Source organism: Macaca nemestrina, chromosome 7, assembly GCF_043159975.1.
Source record: "Macaca nemestrina isolate mMacNem1 chromosome 7, mMacNem.hap1, whole genome shotgun sequence".
Classification (NCBI taxonomy): domain Eukaryota; kingdom Metazoa; phylum Chordata; class Mammalia; order Primates; family Cercopithecidae; genus Macaca; species Macaca nemestrina.
Genome location: NC_092131.1, coordinates 35,000,953 through 35,014,591, shown reverse-complemented (window position 1 = coordinate 35,014,591; position 13,639 = coordinate 35,000,953). Strand labels below are relative to the sequence as shown.

The 13,639-nt window shown below is 50.3% G+C and overlaps 1 protein-coding gene and 1 non-coding gene across 7 annotated transcripts in view; both read left to right on the top strand.

Annotated features, from left to right (window-relative positions):
- The window catches only part of LOC105494299 (DDB1 and CUL4 associated factor 4), a 50,151-nt gene that overhangs the window by 29,513 nt on the left and 6,999 nt on the right, over nucleotides 1-13,639 (top strand). For 4 of the 6 annotated variants that reach the window (XM_011762606.2, XM_071099905.1, XM_011762603.2 and 1 more), the window contains 5 exons: nucleotides 197-298; nucleotides 421-518; nucleotides 1,895-2,068; nucleotides 2,752-2,866; nucleotides 4,927-5,939. In XM_011762606.2, coding sequence (XP_011760908.2) covers nucleotides 197-298; nucleotides 421-518; nucleotides 1,895-2,068; nucleotides 2,752-2,866; nucleotides 4,927-5,120 — 683 coding nt within the window. In that variant the 3' untranslated portion in view covers nucleotides 5,121-5,939. Of the gene's footprint in view, nucleotides 1-196; nucleotides 299-420; nucleotides 519-1,894; nucleotides 2,069-2,751; nucleotides 2,867-4,926; nucleotides 5,940-13,639 lie in introns of those variants that run through there. The other 2 variants (XM_011762604.3, XM_071099907.1) reach the window with 2 other exon arrangements.
- On the top strand, nucleotides 10,338-10,409 carry TRNAC-GCA (transfer RNA cysteine (anticodon GCA)). Its single transcript has one exon. It is a non-coding gene; the product is annotated as a tRNA-Cys (tRNA).

Sequence of the window (13,639 nt, the reverse complement as noted above, 5' to 3'; positions counted from 1 at the left end):
TACATGCATTTTCAGAATAACCACTTGTGAGCCAGGCATCCCAGCTGAGCCTCTCTCTTGCAACCACAAAACCCAGAATGGGGCCAAAGGTGTAGACCCTCTGAGCAGCTATGGGCATATTTGGATGTTTTCTGAACCCAGTGGTCCCTGGCCTGGCTAGAGGGCAGCCACAATTTACATTCTCCTATCCCCTTAGCAGGAATAGACCGGCCTGGCATGCTCTGCAGTTTCCGGATCCCTGGTGCCTGGTCCTGTGCCTGGTCCCTGAATATCCAAGCAAATAACTGCTTCAGTACAGGTGAGCCTGGCTCCCCAGGTGCCCAGAGAAGAGGCCTTAACAGACCTTAAAACCCCTGTAGCTGTCCCTCTCCCCAGACTACATGTGACATAATCTCACCAGCCTATCTCTGTCTCCGCCAGGCTTGTCTCGGCGGGTCCTGTTGACCAACGTGGTGACGGGACACCGGCAGTCCTTTGGGACCAACAGTGATGTCTTGGCTCAGCAGTTTGCTCTCATGGTTAGTTGGATTGGGACAGGCAGAATATAAAGTTTGCCCCGTGCAGAAATTTGGCCAGATTGAAATTGGACTCCTGTGTGTGCCATCTAGTCGTCTTTGACAGGGGAGAAAGAGCATCAGAAAGGCTCAGTGGGTTCCTTTGTAAGCGTGTCTGAACTGAGTGAAAGTTGGTTGATCCAGAAAGGCTTGCCTGAGTTGCTCTAAACAACCTCTCATGGAAAGGAATTGTGAGCAGTTCTTGGGTACTTGGAGTTACCCAGCAGGACAAACCATCTTTAAAATGTATAAGCTAAACACCAATTCTTCACAGCTCTCAGGTTATATGTTTTATATATTTAAAAAATCAGGGCCGGGCACGGTGGCTCACGCCTGTAATCCCAGCACTTTGGGAGGCCGAGACGGATGGATCACGAGGTCAGGAGATCGAGACCATCCTGGCTAACACAGTGAAACCCCATCTCTACTAAAAATACAAAAATTAGCCAGGTGTGGTGGCGGGCGCCTGTAGTCCCACCTACACGGCAGGCTGAGACAGGAGAATGGCGTGAACCCGGGAGGCAGAGCTTGCAGTGAGCCGATATCGCACCACTGCACTCCAGCCTGGGCAACAGAGTGAGACTCCGTCTCAAAAAAAAAAAAGAATTTAAGCTTGATAAATTCAAGTCAGTTTAAAAAAAAAAAAAAATCAGGCCAGGTGCAGTGGCTCATGGCTGTAATCCCAGCACTTTGGGAGGCCGAGATGGGTAGATCACGAGGTCAGGAGTTTGAAACCAGCCTAGCCGAGATAGTGAAACCTCTTCTCTACTAAAAATACAAAAATTAGCTGGGTGTGGTGCCAGGCGCCTGTAATCCCAGCTGCTCAGGAGGCTGAGGCAGGAGAATCACCTGAACCCGGGAGGCGGAGGTTGCAGTGAGCCAAGATGGCACCACTGCACTCTAGCCTGGGCGACAGGGCAAGGCTCTGTCTCAAAAAAAAGTGGTCAAAACTATATTTTAAGGACTTTTCTCTAGAAAATACCATCTTTCCTTAAAAGTGAATGAACCTGCTGACCCGCCTTTGGTAGAGATGGGGTGCTATCTCTGGGACTTCAGAGAGAAAGGCCAAAGGGGGCAGTGCGTGGGGGGGCGGGGAGCAGGCAGCTCCTAGGACCTCTATGCTGCCCATGAGGAGGACACGTGGGGTCTGGTTCTTCTAGCCACTAACAAGGAATCATCCTCCCTTCCAACTCCATTGAGACCCAAACCCTGACCAGCACGTGTCTGATCACACCATCCGACCCAGAGGCTGGAAGAGGGGTTATAGCAGGAGGACCTGCCCCGCCCAGCCTCAGAGGGAGGTCATGGTAGCCAGGACCGAGCAGGCCCTCTTTCCACAGGTTCCTCTGCTGTTTAATGGCTGCCGCTCTGGGGAAATCTTTGCCATTGATCTGCGTTGTGGAAATCAAGGCAAGGGATGGAAGGCCACCCGCCTGTTTCATGACTCAGCAGTGACCTCTGTGCGGATCCTCCAAGATGAGCAATACCTGATGGCATCAGACATGGCTGGAAAGGTAGGGGATCATGAACTTTCTCAGGCCACAGGGTCTCGTGGCCCAGAGACCTGCCAGGTGAAAGGGTTCTGCTGAAGAGGTCCTCATACCGAGACCCCAGGCAGGGGAAGTTCACTGAAGACCAAGTGATTTGTTGGCCCTGCCTGGGGACTGCTTTGTTGCCCATATGAGCCTAATCTGATGTGAACAAAAGTGAAAAGGATTCTTTGGTTGTGTACCTTTTTTTTTTTTTTTTTTTTTTTTTTTTTTGCGACGAAGTCTTGCTGCGTTGCCCAGGCTGGAGTGCAATGGTGCAATCTCGGCTCACTGCAACCTCCATCTCTCAGGTTCAAGCGATTCTCCTGCCTCAGCCTCCTGAGTAGCTGAGATTGCAGGCACCCGGATAATTTTTGTATTTTTAGTAGAGACGGGGTTTCACCATGTTGGTCAGGCTGATCTCAAACTCCTGACCTCATGATCTGCCCACCTTGGCCTCCCAAAGTGCTGGGATTACAGACGTGAGCCACCACGCCCGACCTGGTTACATGCTTTTGATGGACTCCAAGGCTCAGGAATTCGAGATGGAGATCTTCATGACCTGCACAGGCCACTGGAGACCACCTTGCCTTCCTGGCTTCGCACTTGGGGACCACCGTTGTACCTCCTGGCCCCTCTCTGATGGCTCCTGGTGCTTCTTTCCACAGATCAAGCTGTGGGACCTGAGGACCAATAAGTGCATAAGGCAGTACGAAGGCCACGTGAATGAGTATGCCTACCTGCCCCTGCATGTGCACGAGGAAGAAGGAATCCTGGTGGCAGGTACTTGAGGAAGGATGGGGAAATTCCACCCCATCAAATACTGTCTCTCAGGGGCGATCCCAGCAACTTCAGCAGCATAGGGAAAAGTTACCCCAAAACAGAACTGAATCAAGGGGAGTGTGGACATTTGGGTGGGGAGACTAGGAGGGAAGTAGAATTGGATATATTAGTAATCCGCAGTGTAAATAAATGTCCACCAGGTGGACAGCCTCGTCCCATGTCAGTGGGCAAACATCACTTCAGAAACAGGCAGGTGGGGGGTGCTGGGGAGCCTGGGTTTGGAGTTTGCGTGGATTTCATCAGGCCAGCGGTATCCCACCATGCAGCTATCTTACCCAAAAACGTGGCCTCCCTGTTGTCTCTACTCGCATTTCCACCAGAGGATGCTGAGAAAAGAAGTTATGGTCATTGTAAAGATTCTTGGCCCCGGCCCGGCGCGGTGGCTCACGCGCGTAATCCCAACACTGTGGGAGGCCAAGGAGGGCGGATCACCAGGCCACGAGATTGAGACCATCCTGGCCAGCATGGTGAAACCCCATTACTACTAAAATACAAAAACTAACTGGGCATGGTGGCACCTGCCTGTAATCCCAGCTACTTAGGAGTCTGAAGCAGGAGAATTGCTTGGACCAGGAAGTCGGAGGTTACAGTGAGCCAAGATTGACAGAGTGAAACTCCATCTCAAAATAAATAAATAAATAAATATGATTCATGGCCCCTTTACTGCCATCCCTGTGGCTCCACGATCTGCAGATTAGGAGCGGCTGGCTAGCCACTAAGCCCCTGGCAAGGGAGTTACCAGTTGATTACAGATGATAGTGGCTATAGCGTAATCAGTGTGCAGGCTCAGTGCTTTCACACTGAAATAGTGGCCCCTGACACTACAGAATGTGTTCTCAGTCTTCATGAACCACTTCTACTGGTATTCCTATAGAAAGGGCTTATTCCCCATGGAACATTTTTGTGGCTAGGAAGCATCACTTTGTTAGAACGTTCTTAGACTTATTTACTATTCTCATCAACACCAGGACTTCGCTTCCTTTTTAAATCGATTTTTCACCTATTTTTATCGCAGAAGAGCTCCTGTGAGCTGGATGATAGAGAGAGCTCAGCCTTGCTGAAAGGCAGGTGCAGGTAGTCGTCAGCGGCAGCAATAAACTGCAGCCGGGCGTCAGCTTCAGCCAAGGTAGCACTTCTGGTCTTAGAGTCACACAAGTGATCGGAATCACAAATGTGAAATCCATGACTGCCCAAGGCCTGTCCTCTTCTGCTGAAGTTCTCCAGTAGTATATATCATGTTTCTGGGCTGCTGTAACCCATGCTGTCGTGTGTCACAGTCCTCAGAACTGGAGCCCTGAAGACTGAAACTGGTCTTAGGAACTGAAGCGTTAAACCAGAAAGAGCTGTGGGGAGAGTTGTCAACCTAGTCCATCCCCAGGATGTAATGACTTTGACAGATCTTTTACTATATCATGAAAAGATCAGGCCAGACGTGGTAGCTATAATTCTAGCACTTAGGAAGCTTGAGTCTGGGAGTTTAGGACCAGCCGGGGCAACATAACAAGACCCTATCTCAAAAAAAAAAAAAATTAGGTATGGTGGCACACACTTGTAGTCCCAGTTAACTCAGGAGGCTGAGGTAACTCAGGAGTTCAAGGCTGCAGTGAGCCCTGATTGCACCACTGCACCCCAGCCTGGGCGACAGAACAAGACCTTGTCCCTAAAAAATGGGAGAAATCAGTTGCATGTCATCTAGACCAGGTGGGCTGCGCTCACACTTGAACATTCCGTGACGTCAAGAGCAGCAGAATCCCCAGACATTAGCCAGGATACCTCCAAGCCACTCGTGGCATCACACAGCCAACCAGGGCATCTTGTCATTGTTCTAGCACAACAGGGAGACTTGCGTTATCCATAGAAATGCTGTCTGTTAATGAGTTTGTGTTTTGGCTCACATGAAATCACAGCCCTGAGGAATCTTGAGAAGCCATGTCCACATGTAGGTGAGTTTTCCTTTGCATTCTCTCACTAGCCTGCCATGTGTCTTTCCTCTTTCCTAGTGGGCCAGGACTGCTACACAAGAATCTGGAGCCTCCACGATGCCCACCTACTCAGAACCATACCCTCCCCGTACCCTGCCTCCAAGGCCGACATTCCCAGTGTGGCCTTCTCGTCGCGGCTGGGGGGCTCCCGGGGCGTGCCGGGGCTGCTCATGGCTGTCGGGCAGGACCTTTACTGTTACCCCTACAGCTAATTCTGCAGGGTACAGCCCAGAGCTGTGTGGATTTGACTTACGGGAGGAAAGCGTAACTTTTTACTGCATCTGATGAGGGTGTTTTAAGTGACAGTGTACACAGATCCCATCCTCTGGCTGCTAGGAGAAAAGTGCTGAACGTTCCGTGTAGAGACACTCAGGAAAGTTATTTGAGTTAAATTGCTGGCTCAGAGAGCTTGGAAGTCCTTTTCATAAAAGGTACCTATTTCCTTTTCTTATTGAATTCTTAGAACTTAGTTAACCCTCCCTACCTTTTCTTAACAAAAAAAGACTTTTCTAAGGACTGAAGATTGGCAAAAACTAAAAGCTTCTTCCACCAAGAGCCCATTGGAGAAGCCCAGCGATGAGACGGTGAGATGGTTTGAGCCCTCGGTGCCTGGGTCCCAGGACGACCTGCATCTGTACTTGGGGAAGCCAGCGGGAGAGGATGGGGAGGTTACTTCTCTAAGTCCCTGCAGAAATATTGAAGGCTGGAGTTTGGAATCCTTAAACTTGGCCTTCTCAAACTCAACAGCAGATCTCCGGGAGTCTCCTGTTATTATCCAAAGGCATTGGAAGGAAAGATGGATCTTCTTACATGCGAGGAGTTTTAAACAGTCCTTAACATACCTTTGTTGAAGCACCTCTAAGGTACAGCAGCTCTGGTTTCTATTACAGTGACTTGAATGTCAGATTCAAGGGCCTGGCGTCAAAGTGAATCGGTTTTGACTTTTTGCAGTCTAGGAGCGACGGTTTGTGAGATGTTTATTCAGTGTTAAAGAGCCTGTTTTTCTACCAAACAATAAACCAAGAAAAGAATCATGGTGTGACATGCGCTTCTGTGAATGACTCAGGAGATCATGAAGCTTGGGCTGCTGGGACCAGCTTTCATAGCCTTCCTGGAGAGCTTCCCTGAGCCCCTCCAGACCCACTCTGCCCTCATCATCTCTCCATCTCCACCCTGCTCTGTGCATGCCCAAGAGACTCACCTCTGGACTAGGTCAGGGTTCCCTGGCTCGCAGCAGCCAGGTAGGTTCAGCCCGTGGGAAGCAGCAGCAGAACACGGAGGGCAAGAGAAGAGGGAGGTGGGATCGCTGGTTCCCCGGCTCCCTTCTGGCTGGGCTATGGGTGGCTGTAACTAAAACCCACCACTTCTATTGGAAAGTGCTCAGAGAGAGCCGGGTTCCAACAACTCTCCATTTGTCCCTTCAGACCTACAGCTGGTCATCACACCTCACTATTGCTGGCCCAGGATGCCTCACTAGGTAGACTCTCAGCCACTTGAATGTTCCATCCGTTTCCTGCCAGTACCCTGACTAATACAACGTATTCTATAGAGAACCAAATTTTTTTTTTTTTTTTTTTTTTGAGACAGGGTCTTATTCTGTCACCCTGGCTGGAATGCGGTGGCACAGTTTTGGCTTACTGCAACCTCTACCTTATGTATTCAAGGGATCCTCCCACTTCAGCCTCTTGAGTAGCGGGGACTACAGAGACAGGGTTTCACAGTGTTACCCAGGCTGGTCTTGAACTCTTGAGCTCAAGTGATCTGCCCGTCTCGGCCTCCCAAAGTGCTGGGACTATAGGCATGAGCCATCACACCTGGCATCAACTCGTAATTTTACGACGGAAGGAACCACAGTCTGGTGGTTTAAACACCTGAATGTTTAAAGGCTTGAAAATAATCTGGTGTACACATTTTGAAAAAGCCTTTTAATTTTCTTTTTTTTTTTTTTTTTTTTTTTGAGACGGAGTCTTGCTCTGTCGCCCAGGCTGGAGTGCAGTGGCCGGATCTCAGCTCACTGCAAGCTCCGCCTCCCGGGTTCACGCCATTCTCCTGCCTCAGCCTCCCGAGTAGCTGGGACTACAGGCGTCCGCCACATCGCCCGGCTAGTTTTTTGTTATTTTTTAGTAGAGACAGGGTTTCACCATGTTAGCCAGGATGGTCTCGATCTCCTGACCTCGTGATCCACCCGTCTCGGCCTCCCAAAGTGCTGGGATTACAGGCTTGAGCCACCGCGCCCGGCCTAATTTTCTTTTTTGAGACAAGAGTCCCACTCTCTGTCACCCAGACTGAAAGTGCAGTGGCACGATCACAGCTCACTGCAGCCTCAAACTGCTGGGCTCAAGCGATCCTGCAGTCTCAGCCTCCTGAGTAACTGGGACTACAGGCGTGTGCCACCACACCTGGCAGTTACTTTTTTGATTTTTTTGTAGAGATGGGTCTGGCCTTGTTACCTAGGCTGTCTGAAACTTCTGGGTTCAAGTGGCCCTCTTGCCTCAGCCTCCTAAAGTGCTGGGATTATAGGTGTAAGCCACTGTGCCCAGCCTGCTTTGTTTGTTTGGTTTTTGTTTTTTTGTTTTGAGATGGAGTTTCGCTCTCGTTGCCCAGGCTGGAGTGCAGTGGCGCCATCTCGGCTCACTGCACCCTCTGCCTCCCGGGTTCAAGCGATTCTCCTGCCTCAGCCTTCCTGAGTAGCTGGGATTACAGGCATGTACCACCATGCCCAGCTAATTTTTTTTTTGTATTTTTAGTAGAGACAGGGTTTCTCCATGTTGGTCACGCTGGTCTCAAACTCCTGACCTCAGGTGATCCACCTGCCTCAGCCTCCCAAAGTGCTGGGATTGCAGGCCTGAGCCACCGCACCTGGCTCGGTTCTTAAATATATTTAATCTGTCCGCCTGAGTTACCTAAGGCTGTGACCTCTTCCCTCTCCCACCAGCAAACCCCAGGGCAGTTTGTACTGTGCCCTCTCAGCACTGTGGGTGGCTGACAGTCTTCTGTATTCTCTTCCCCACTTTCAGGATCATGGTGGTACAGGAAGGGATGGCTGGATAGTAGATTACATCCACATCTTCGGGAAAGGACAGAGATACCTCAACAGGAGAAGTTGGGTAGGGACAGGCACGTGCTGCCTCCATGTCCAGCCTCATCATGGTTCCTAGGCCATAGCGAAGCCTGGTTGAGGGGAAGAGGCCCAGGGACTGCATCCTTCCAGCTTTTCTTCACATACACAAGCAGATGGTGCCACAGTGCTGCCTGATATTAGCTAATAAGCACCCACTGTATGTCAGCCCCCCCGCCCTGTATTTTTTGAGACATGGTCTCACTCTGTCGCCCAAGCTGGACTGCATGAATTGCAGTAGCACAGTTACGACTCACTGCAGTCTTGACCTCCTGGGCTTGGGCAATCCTCCCACCTCAGCCTTCTGAGCAGTTGGGCCCACAGGGTGTACCACCACATTCAGTTAATTTTTTGTTTTTTGTAGAGATGGAGTCTCCCTATGTTGCCCAGGCTGGTCTTGAACTCCTAGGCTCCAGTGCTCCTCTGGCCTCAGCCTCCCAAAGTGCTGGCATCACAGACATGAGCCATTTGTAAGGCGCTTCTCACCCTCACACTAACCCCACAGCACAGTTTGGGAAACAGGTTTCTTGAGTTAAAGTGGTTTGGCGAGAAGGGCTGAGCTGGGATTAAGATTCCACTCTTCCCAATTCTGAAGCCCCTGTTTCCCTCACTGCTGTGTCCTGCTCCTTTTCCGGGCCCAGATGAACAACAACGGGAAAGAGTTGGGAGAGATTTTTCTAATAGAGTAAACCCTCCTCCCAGCCCAGCTCCACCATCCTGGGCCACTCCTCCAGTCGCATGATCCTTTGTACATTTGGTCCAATTGATTTTGAGCCCATCCATTTTTTCCACATGGGTCAGAGACAAGGGTGACATTTTTCTCATTTCTCATGGGAGAAAGCCCAGCTCTGCCAAGCCCAGAATTTCTGACCCCTCCTGTCCCAGCACAAACCGTTCACAGTCTCCCCGCAATTATTCCTGTTGCGGGGTTTTATTTCTAGGAAGCCTGTCCCTCAACCTTACCAGCCCTTGGCTTTTCAACCCAGAGGCTCGGGACATTTGAGGATTGCATGTTCGGCTGTGGGCATGGGGAATGCAGTGACTACGCCTGGTTGGCATCCCATACCACACCCAGGGGAATGGGGAAGCCAAGAGGTGGACTGAATGCAGGCTCAGGCCTCTCTCCTCGCCCCCGAGGGCATCCTCTCCAGCAGGGGACTGGGCATGACCACTGCAGTGCTGGTCTGAAACCGGTCAGTGGGTTCAGTGGGAGGTTTGACTGCTGCGGGAACACCCCAGCGCTCTGCCGGAGCACATCCGTCTTTGGAGAGGCCGCCCACCTCCCTCTGTTCTACCAGCATCTCTTCCCTTCATAGCCCTCAACCTGAATTTCTAAGACAGATGTTTAGATGAACTCTCAATGTTACTTTACATGAAAAAAATTTGTGTCTCCAAGTGTGCTGTTTCTTCCCTGAGATTGGAGGAAGGAGCCAGCTCTATTCTTGGCTTCTCTTCCCCCTGGAAAGGTGATGAGGAGAGAAAGGGCTTCTCGGGCCTATGCCCTTGCACTCCATACCAACGAGTGCCAGGTTTGAAAGGAGGGGCTTCAGTTCTCCCCTGCCAGTGGGATAAGGAGGAGCCATACTACTCAACCTCAATAAAGCACTTGCCCAGCTAAGAGCAGAGCCCCAGGTCAGAGCTGGCTATTGTTCCATCAAGAACAGAGCAAAAGCTACGCTTCGTGGTTAATGCCTGTAATCCCAGTACTTTGGGAGGCTGAAGTGAGGCCGAGACGGGTTGAGCTCAGGCAGGTGGATCCCTTGAAATCAGCCTGGGCAACATGCAGAAACCCTATCTTTACAAAACACACACACACACGCATACACACACATGCACACACACTTTATATATAGATAGAGAGACTCTCACTTTTAGCCCAGCCTGGAGTACAGTGGTGTGATTTCAGCTCACTGCAACCTCCGCCTCCCAGAGTTCAAGCAATTCTCCTGCCTCAGCCTCCCCAGTAGCTGGGATTACAGGCGCCTGCCACCACGCCCACCTAATTTTTTTGTATTTTTAGTGGCGATGGGGTTTCGCTATGTTGGTCAGGCTGGTCTCAAACTCCTGACCTCACCTCAGCCTCCCAAAGTGCTGGGATTATGGGCGTGAGCCACCGTGCCCAGCCCAGGATGTCATTTTTCAAGTATTCCCTTTCAGTTTATTGGTGGCCAAGGGAAAAGCCAAAGCAGATGATGGATAATTAAGAAGGTGGGGCTTTAGAACACAAAGCTTGCCAGAACTCTAGTGTGGGTGGAACTTGATTGTATTGAGTCACCATAAGTGGACAAGGAAGGAGTGCTCAGCAGGTGAAGGGGGTATAGCTCAGGGGTAGAGCATTTGACTGCAGATCAAGAGGTCCCCGGTTCAAATCCGGGTGCCCCCTTCCCGGATGTTTTCTCACTTCCATTTAAAAGTAAATACTGTCAGCCACAGTGTTACCAGAAGATAAAGGAACTTTCAGCTTGCTGTTGTGTTGAAATTGTTCCTCCCACATTCCAGCTGACCACTAGAACAAAAAGCCCCTTTAGGACCTCCTTTGTATTCCATTAAGACCAAGTCCCTGGGGAGATTCTAAATCTGTGAGTAAGTCTGAGAGCTGTGAACACAATTTGGCCATCGGGTGTGTGTCGAAGTATATATATAAATGTTCCTTCAACATATATTTTTGAAAACTTAGTACATGCAAAGTTCCCTTGAATTAAAACATGAAAGAAGGGCCAGGCACGGTGGCTCACGCCTATAATCCCAGCACTTTGGGAGGCCGAATTGGGTGGATCACTTGAATTCAAGAATTCAAGACCAGCTGAGCCACATGGCGAAACCCGGCCCCCTCCCCGTCTCTACTAAAAATACACAAATTAGCCAGGCATGGTGGTGCGCGTCTATAATCCCAGCTATTTGGGAGGCTGAGGCAGGAGAATTGCTTGCAACCAGGAGGCAGAGGCTACAGTGAGCCGAGATCATGCCACTGCACTCCAGCCTGGGTGACAGAGAGACTCCATCTCAAACAACTCTTTGATGACATCCTTTGCCATGGTCCTTAACACTACACAACTGCAACCAGCCACTTTATGGGTTTTCCCTGTCAGTTTTACAGTGGCCCACCCCTTCCCCTGGTTTCTTATCATCAACCTTAATTTGGGTGATCTGGTGTTCAGCACCAAGGGCCTTCACCAGCCACATAGGCAGGCACATCACAGTTGGGGACAGCACACAAGGATGGGGACAGCACACGAGGATGGGCCCAGCACTTTTCTAAGGCTTTGGCAGCTTCTCGAATTCCACGTGCTAGGCCATTGTGGATGAGGGCGGCTTTCAGGGCCTCTTGTAAAGCAGTGTTAAGGTCCATGACACCTCCAGCAGTGACACCTTCCTGGGCCATGGCAGTGGGTTAGGGAGGAAGCTGATTCTTGAACACACCTGAGCCTCTGCCTCCGCGACTCAGTGGCAGCGGGTAAAGAGCAGCAGTTGGTTCTTGGTTAACACTCATTGCACCTAAAATGTGGTCTAGGTTGCATGAAAAGGGGTTAAACTTGGCCAAGACATTGAATAAGCATTTTGGCCAGTTTGCTTGATACCATTGATGTCATAAAGATTAATATGTTACAGTCTCTGAGCATTTTTCTTTTTTTTTTTTTTGACAAGGTCTCACTCTGTCGCCCAGGCTAGAGTACAGCCGGCGTGATCTTGGCTCACTGCAGCCTTGACCTCCCAGGCTCAAGCAATTCTCCCACCTCAGTCTCCTGAGTAGCTGGGATTACAGGCGTGTGCCACCACACCGAGCTGATTTTTGAGATTTGGGGGTATTTTTGTAGAGACAGGATTTTGCCATGTTGCTCAGGCTGGTCTAGAACTCCTGGCCTCACACCATCCACTCACTTTGGCGTCCCAAAGCACTGGGATTACAGGGTGAGCCATCGTGCCTGACCTTGAAGGATTTTCCATTTTGCCCTCCTCCCCAGGTGACAATGAAAGGTAGCAAATGAGCAGGTGATTGTGACGGCAGCACGGAGCTGTGACAGACCCCTTGCTAACTAGCTCAGTGTTTGCTTACTTACAGCCTTCTAGTGACAACAATGAATGGCTCACACTGGTTATCAAAAATGCCCACAAATACTGGCTGGGTGCGGTGGCTCACACCTGTAATCCCAACACTTTGGGAGGCCAAGGCGGGCAGATCACTTGAGGTCAGGAGTTCAAGACCAACCTGACCAACGTGGTGAAACCCCGTGTCTACTGAAAATACAAAAATTAACCAGGCGTAGTGGTCCACGCCTGTAAACTCAGCTACTCAGGGGGCTGAGGCAGGAGAATCCCTTGAGCCCTGGAGGCGGAGGTTGCAGTGAGCCGAGATCACACCACTGCACTCCAGCCTGGGCAACAGAGTGAGAACTCCATCTCCAAAAAAAAAAAAAAAGAGCCCACAAATAAATACTGCCTCCTGTCCCATGTTGCTGTGGACACCCTACACTCCAACTGGCCCAACATGGTTTGGAGGGTACTGCCAGCCTCCTAGGTGTCCCCAACAAGGTTTCTCACACAGCAGCATCTTTCATCTAAGACCAAGTCAGCCCCTCCCTATTACCTGTCAACCCTAGATCTGTCCTGGTCTAAATCTTCCACCTAACCATCCCCACAAACAATTTCAGGCTAAACTCCATTTCTTCTTGATTTCTCCATTTGTACATGTTGCTAAAAGGCTCTGGTCCCACTCTAAGTCTGTCCTCTCCAGTCCATCCACTGTACTGTCACAGGAATGATCTTTCTAGATCTTTGCTTTCGATGGCTTCCTGTGCCTCAGATAGCGTGGCCTTTTGTGATCTGACTTCATATGCCTCTCCATCCTCTTGCGCCATCTCTGCCTCACACCTGGTGCTCTCGGGACACCACGTTTCAAGCCTGTCCCCCACACGCCCGGGCCTCTACTCGAGCCACCCAACTCCTTTTCGTCCAGAAAAATCCCACTTTTAAGGCTCAGCATAAAAGACCCCTCAGGGAAGTTCCGTTTCCCCAGCACTTGACACAAGTAGACACTTGTTAAGATAGATGAACCATTTTGTGTTTTGCCAGCATGATTTTGTTTTCATTTCTACAACCCTAGGAAGTAAATTTCCACACTTTACGGAAGAAAAGACTGAATCTCAAGAGAGTGATTTGCCCAAAGTCGTCTGCTGATACACGCAGCAGAGCCAGCTGGGGCTCCTCCTGAAGTTGAAGACTCTATTAGGCCCCTTGTGTTGGGGAGAATGGGCTTCTTACTGTTCCTCTGGACATTTAAGATCTTTTTGGGTTCAGTTCAACAGTTTCCCCTTTTCTCCCTCTTTCCTTAAGACTCACTGCCTCTGCCTCCCACGGTACCTTCTGACCTGGGCCTGGCTATCATGTTTGCTCACGTATCCCTGCTTGCTCCTACTACCTGCCTGCCTGCTTGCACTCTTGGCTTCACGTGAACAAAAGCAGCTGTTGCAATACCGAAAAGGGTATTCTCTGTAGATGCCATAATCTGAGCAAAGGTGCGCAGACACAAATGCTCCTGGTAGTCCAGGGCAGTCAGAACTGAGTTGCCGTGGTGGATGGGAAATCCATTCAGGCTCTGCTTGTGTTGCAATATTT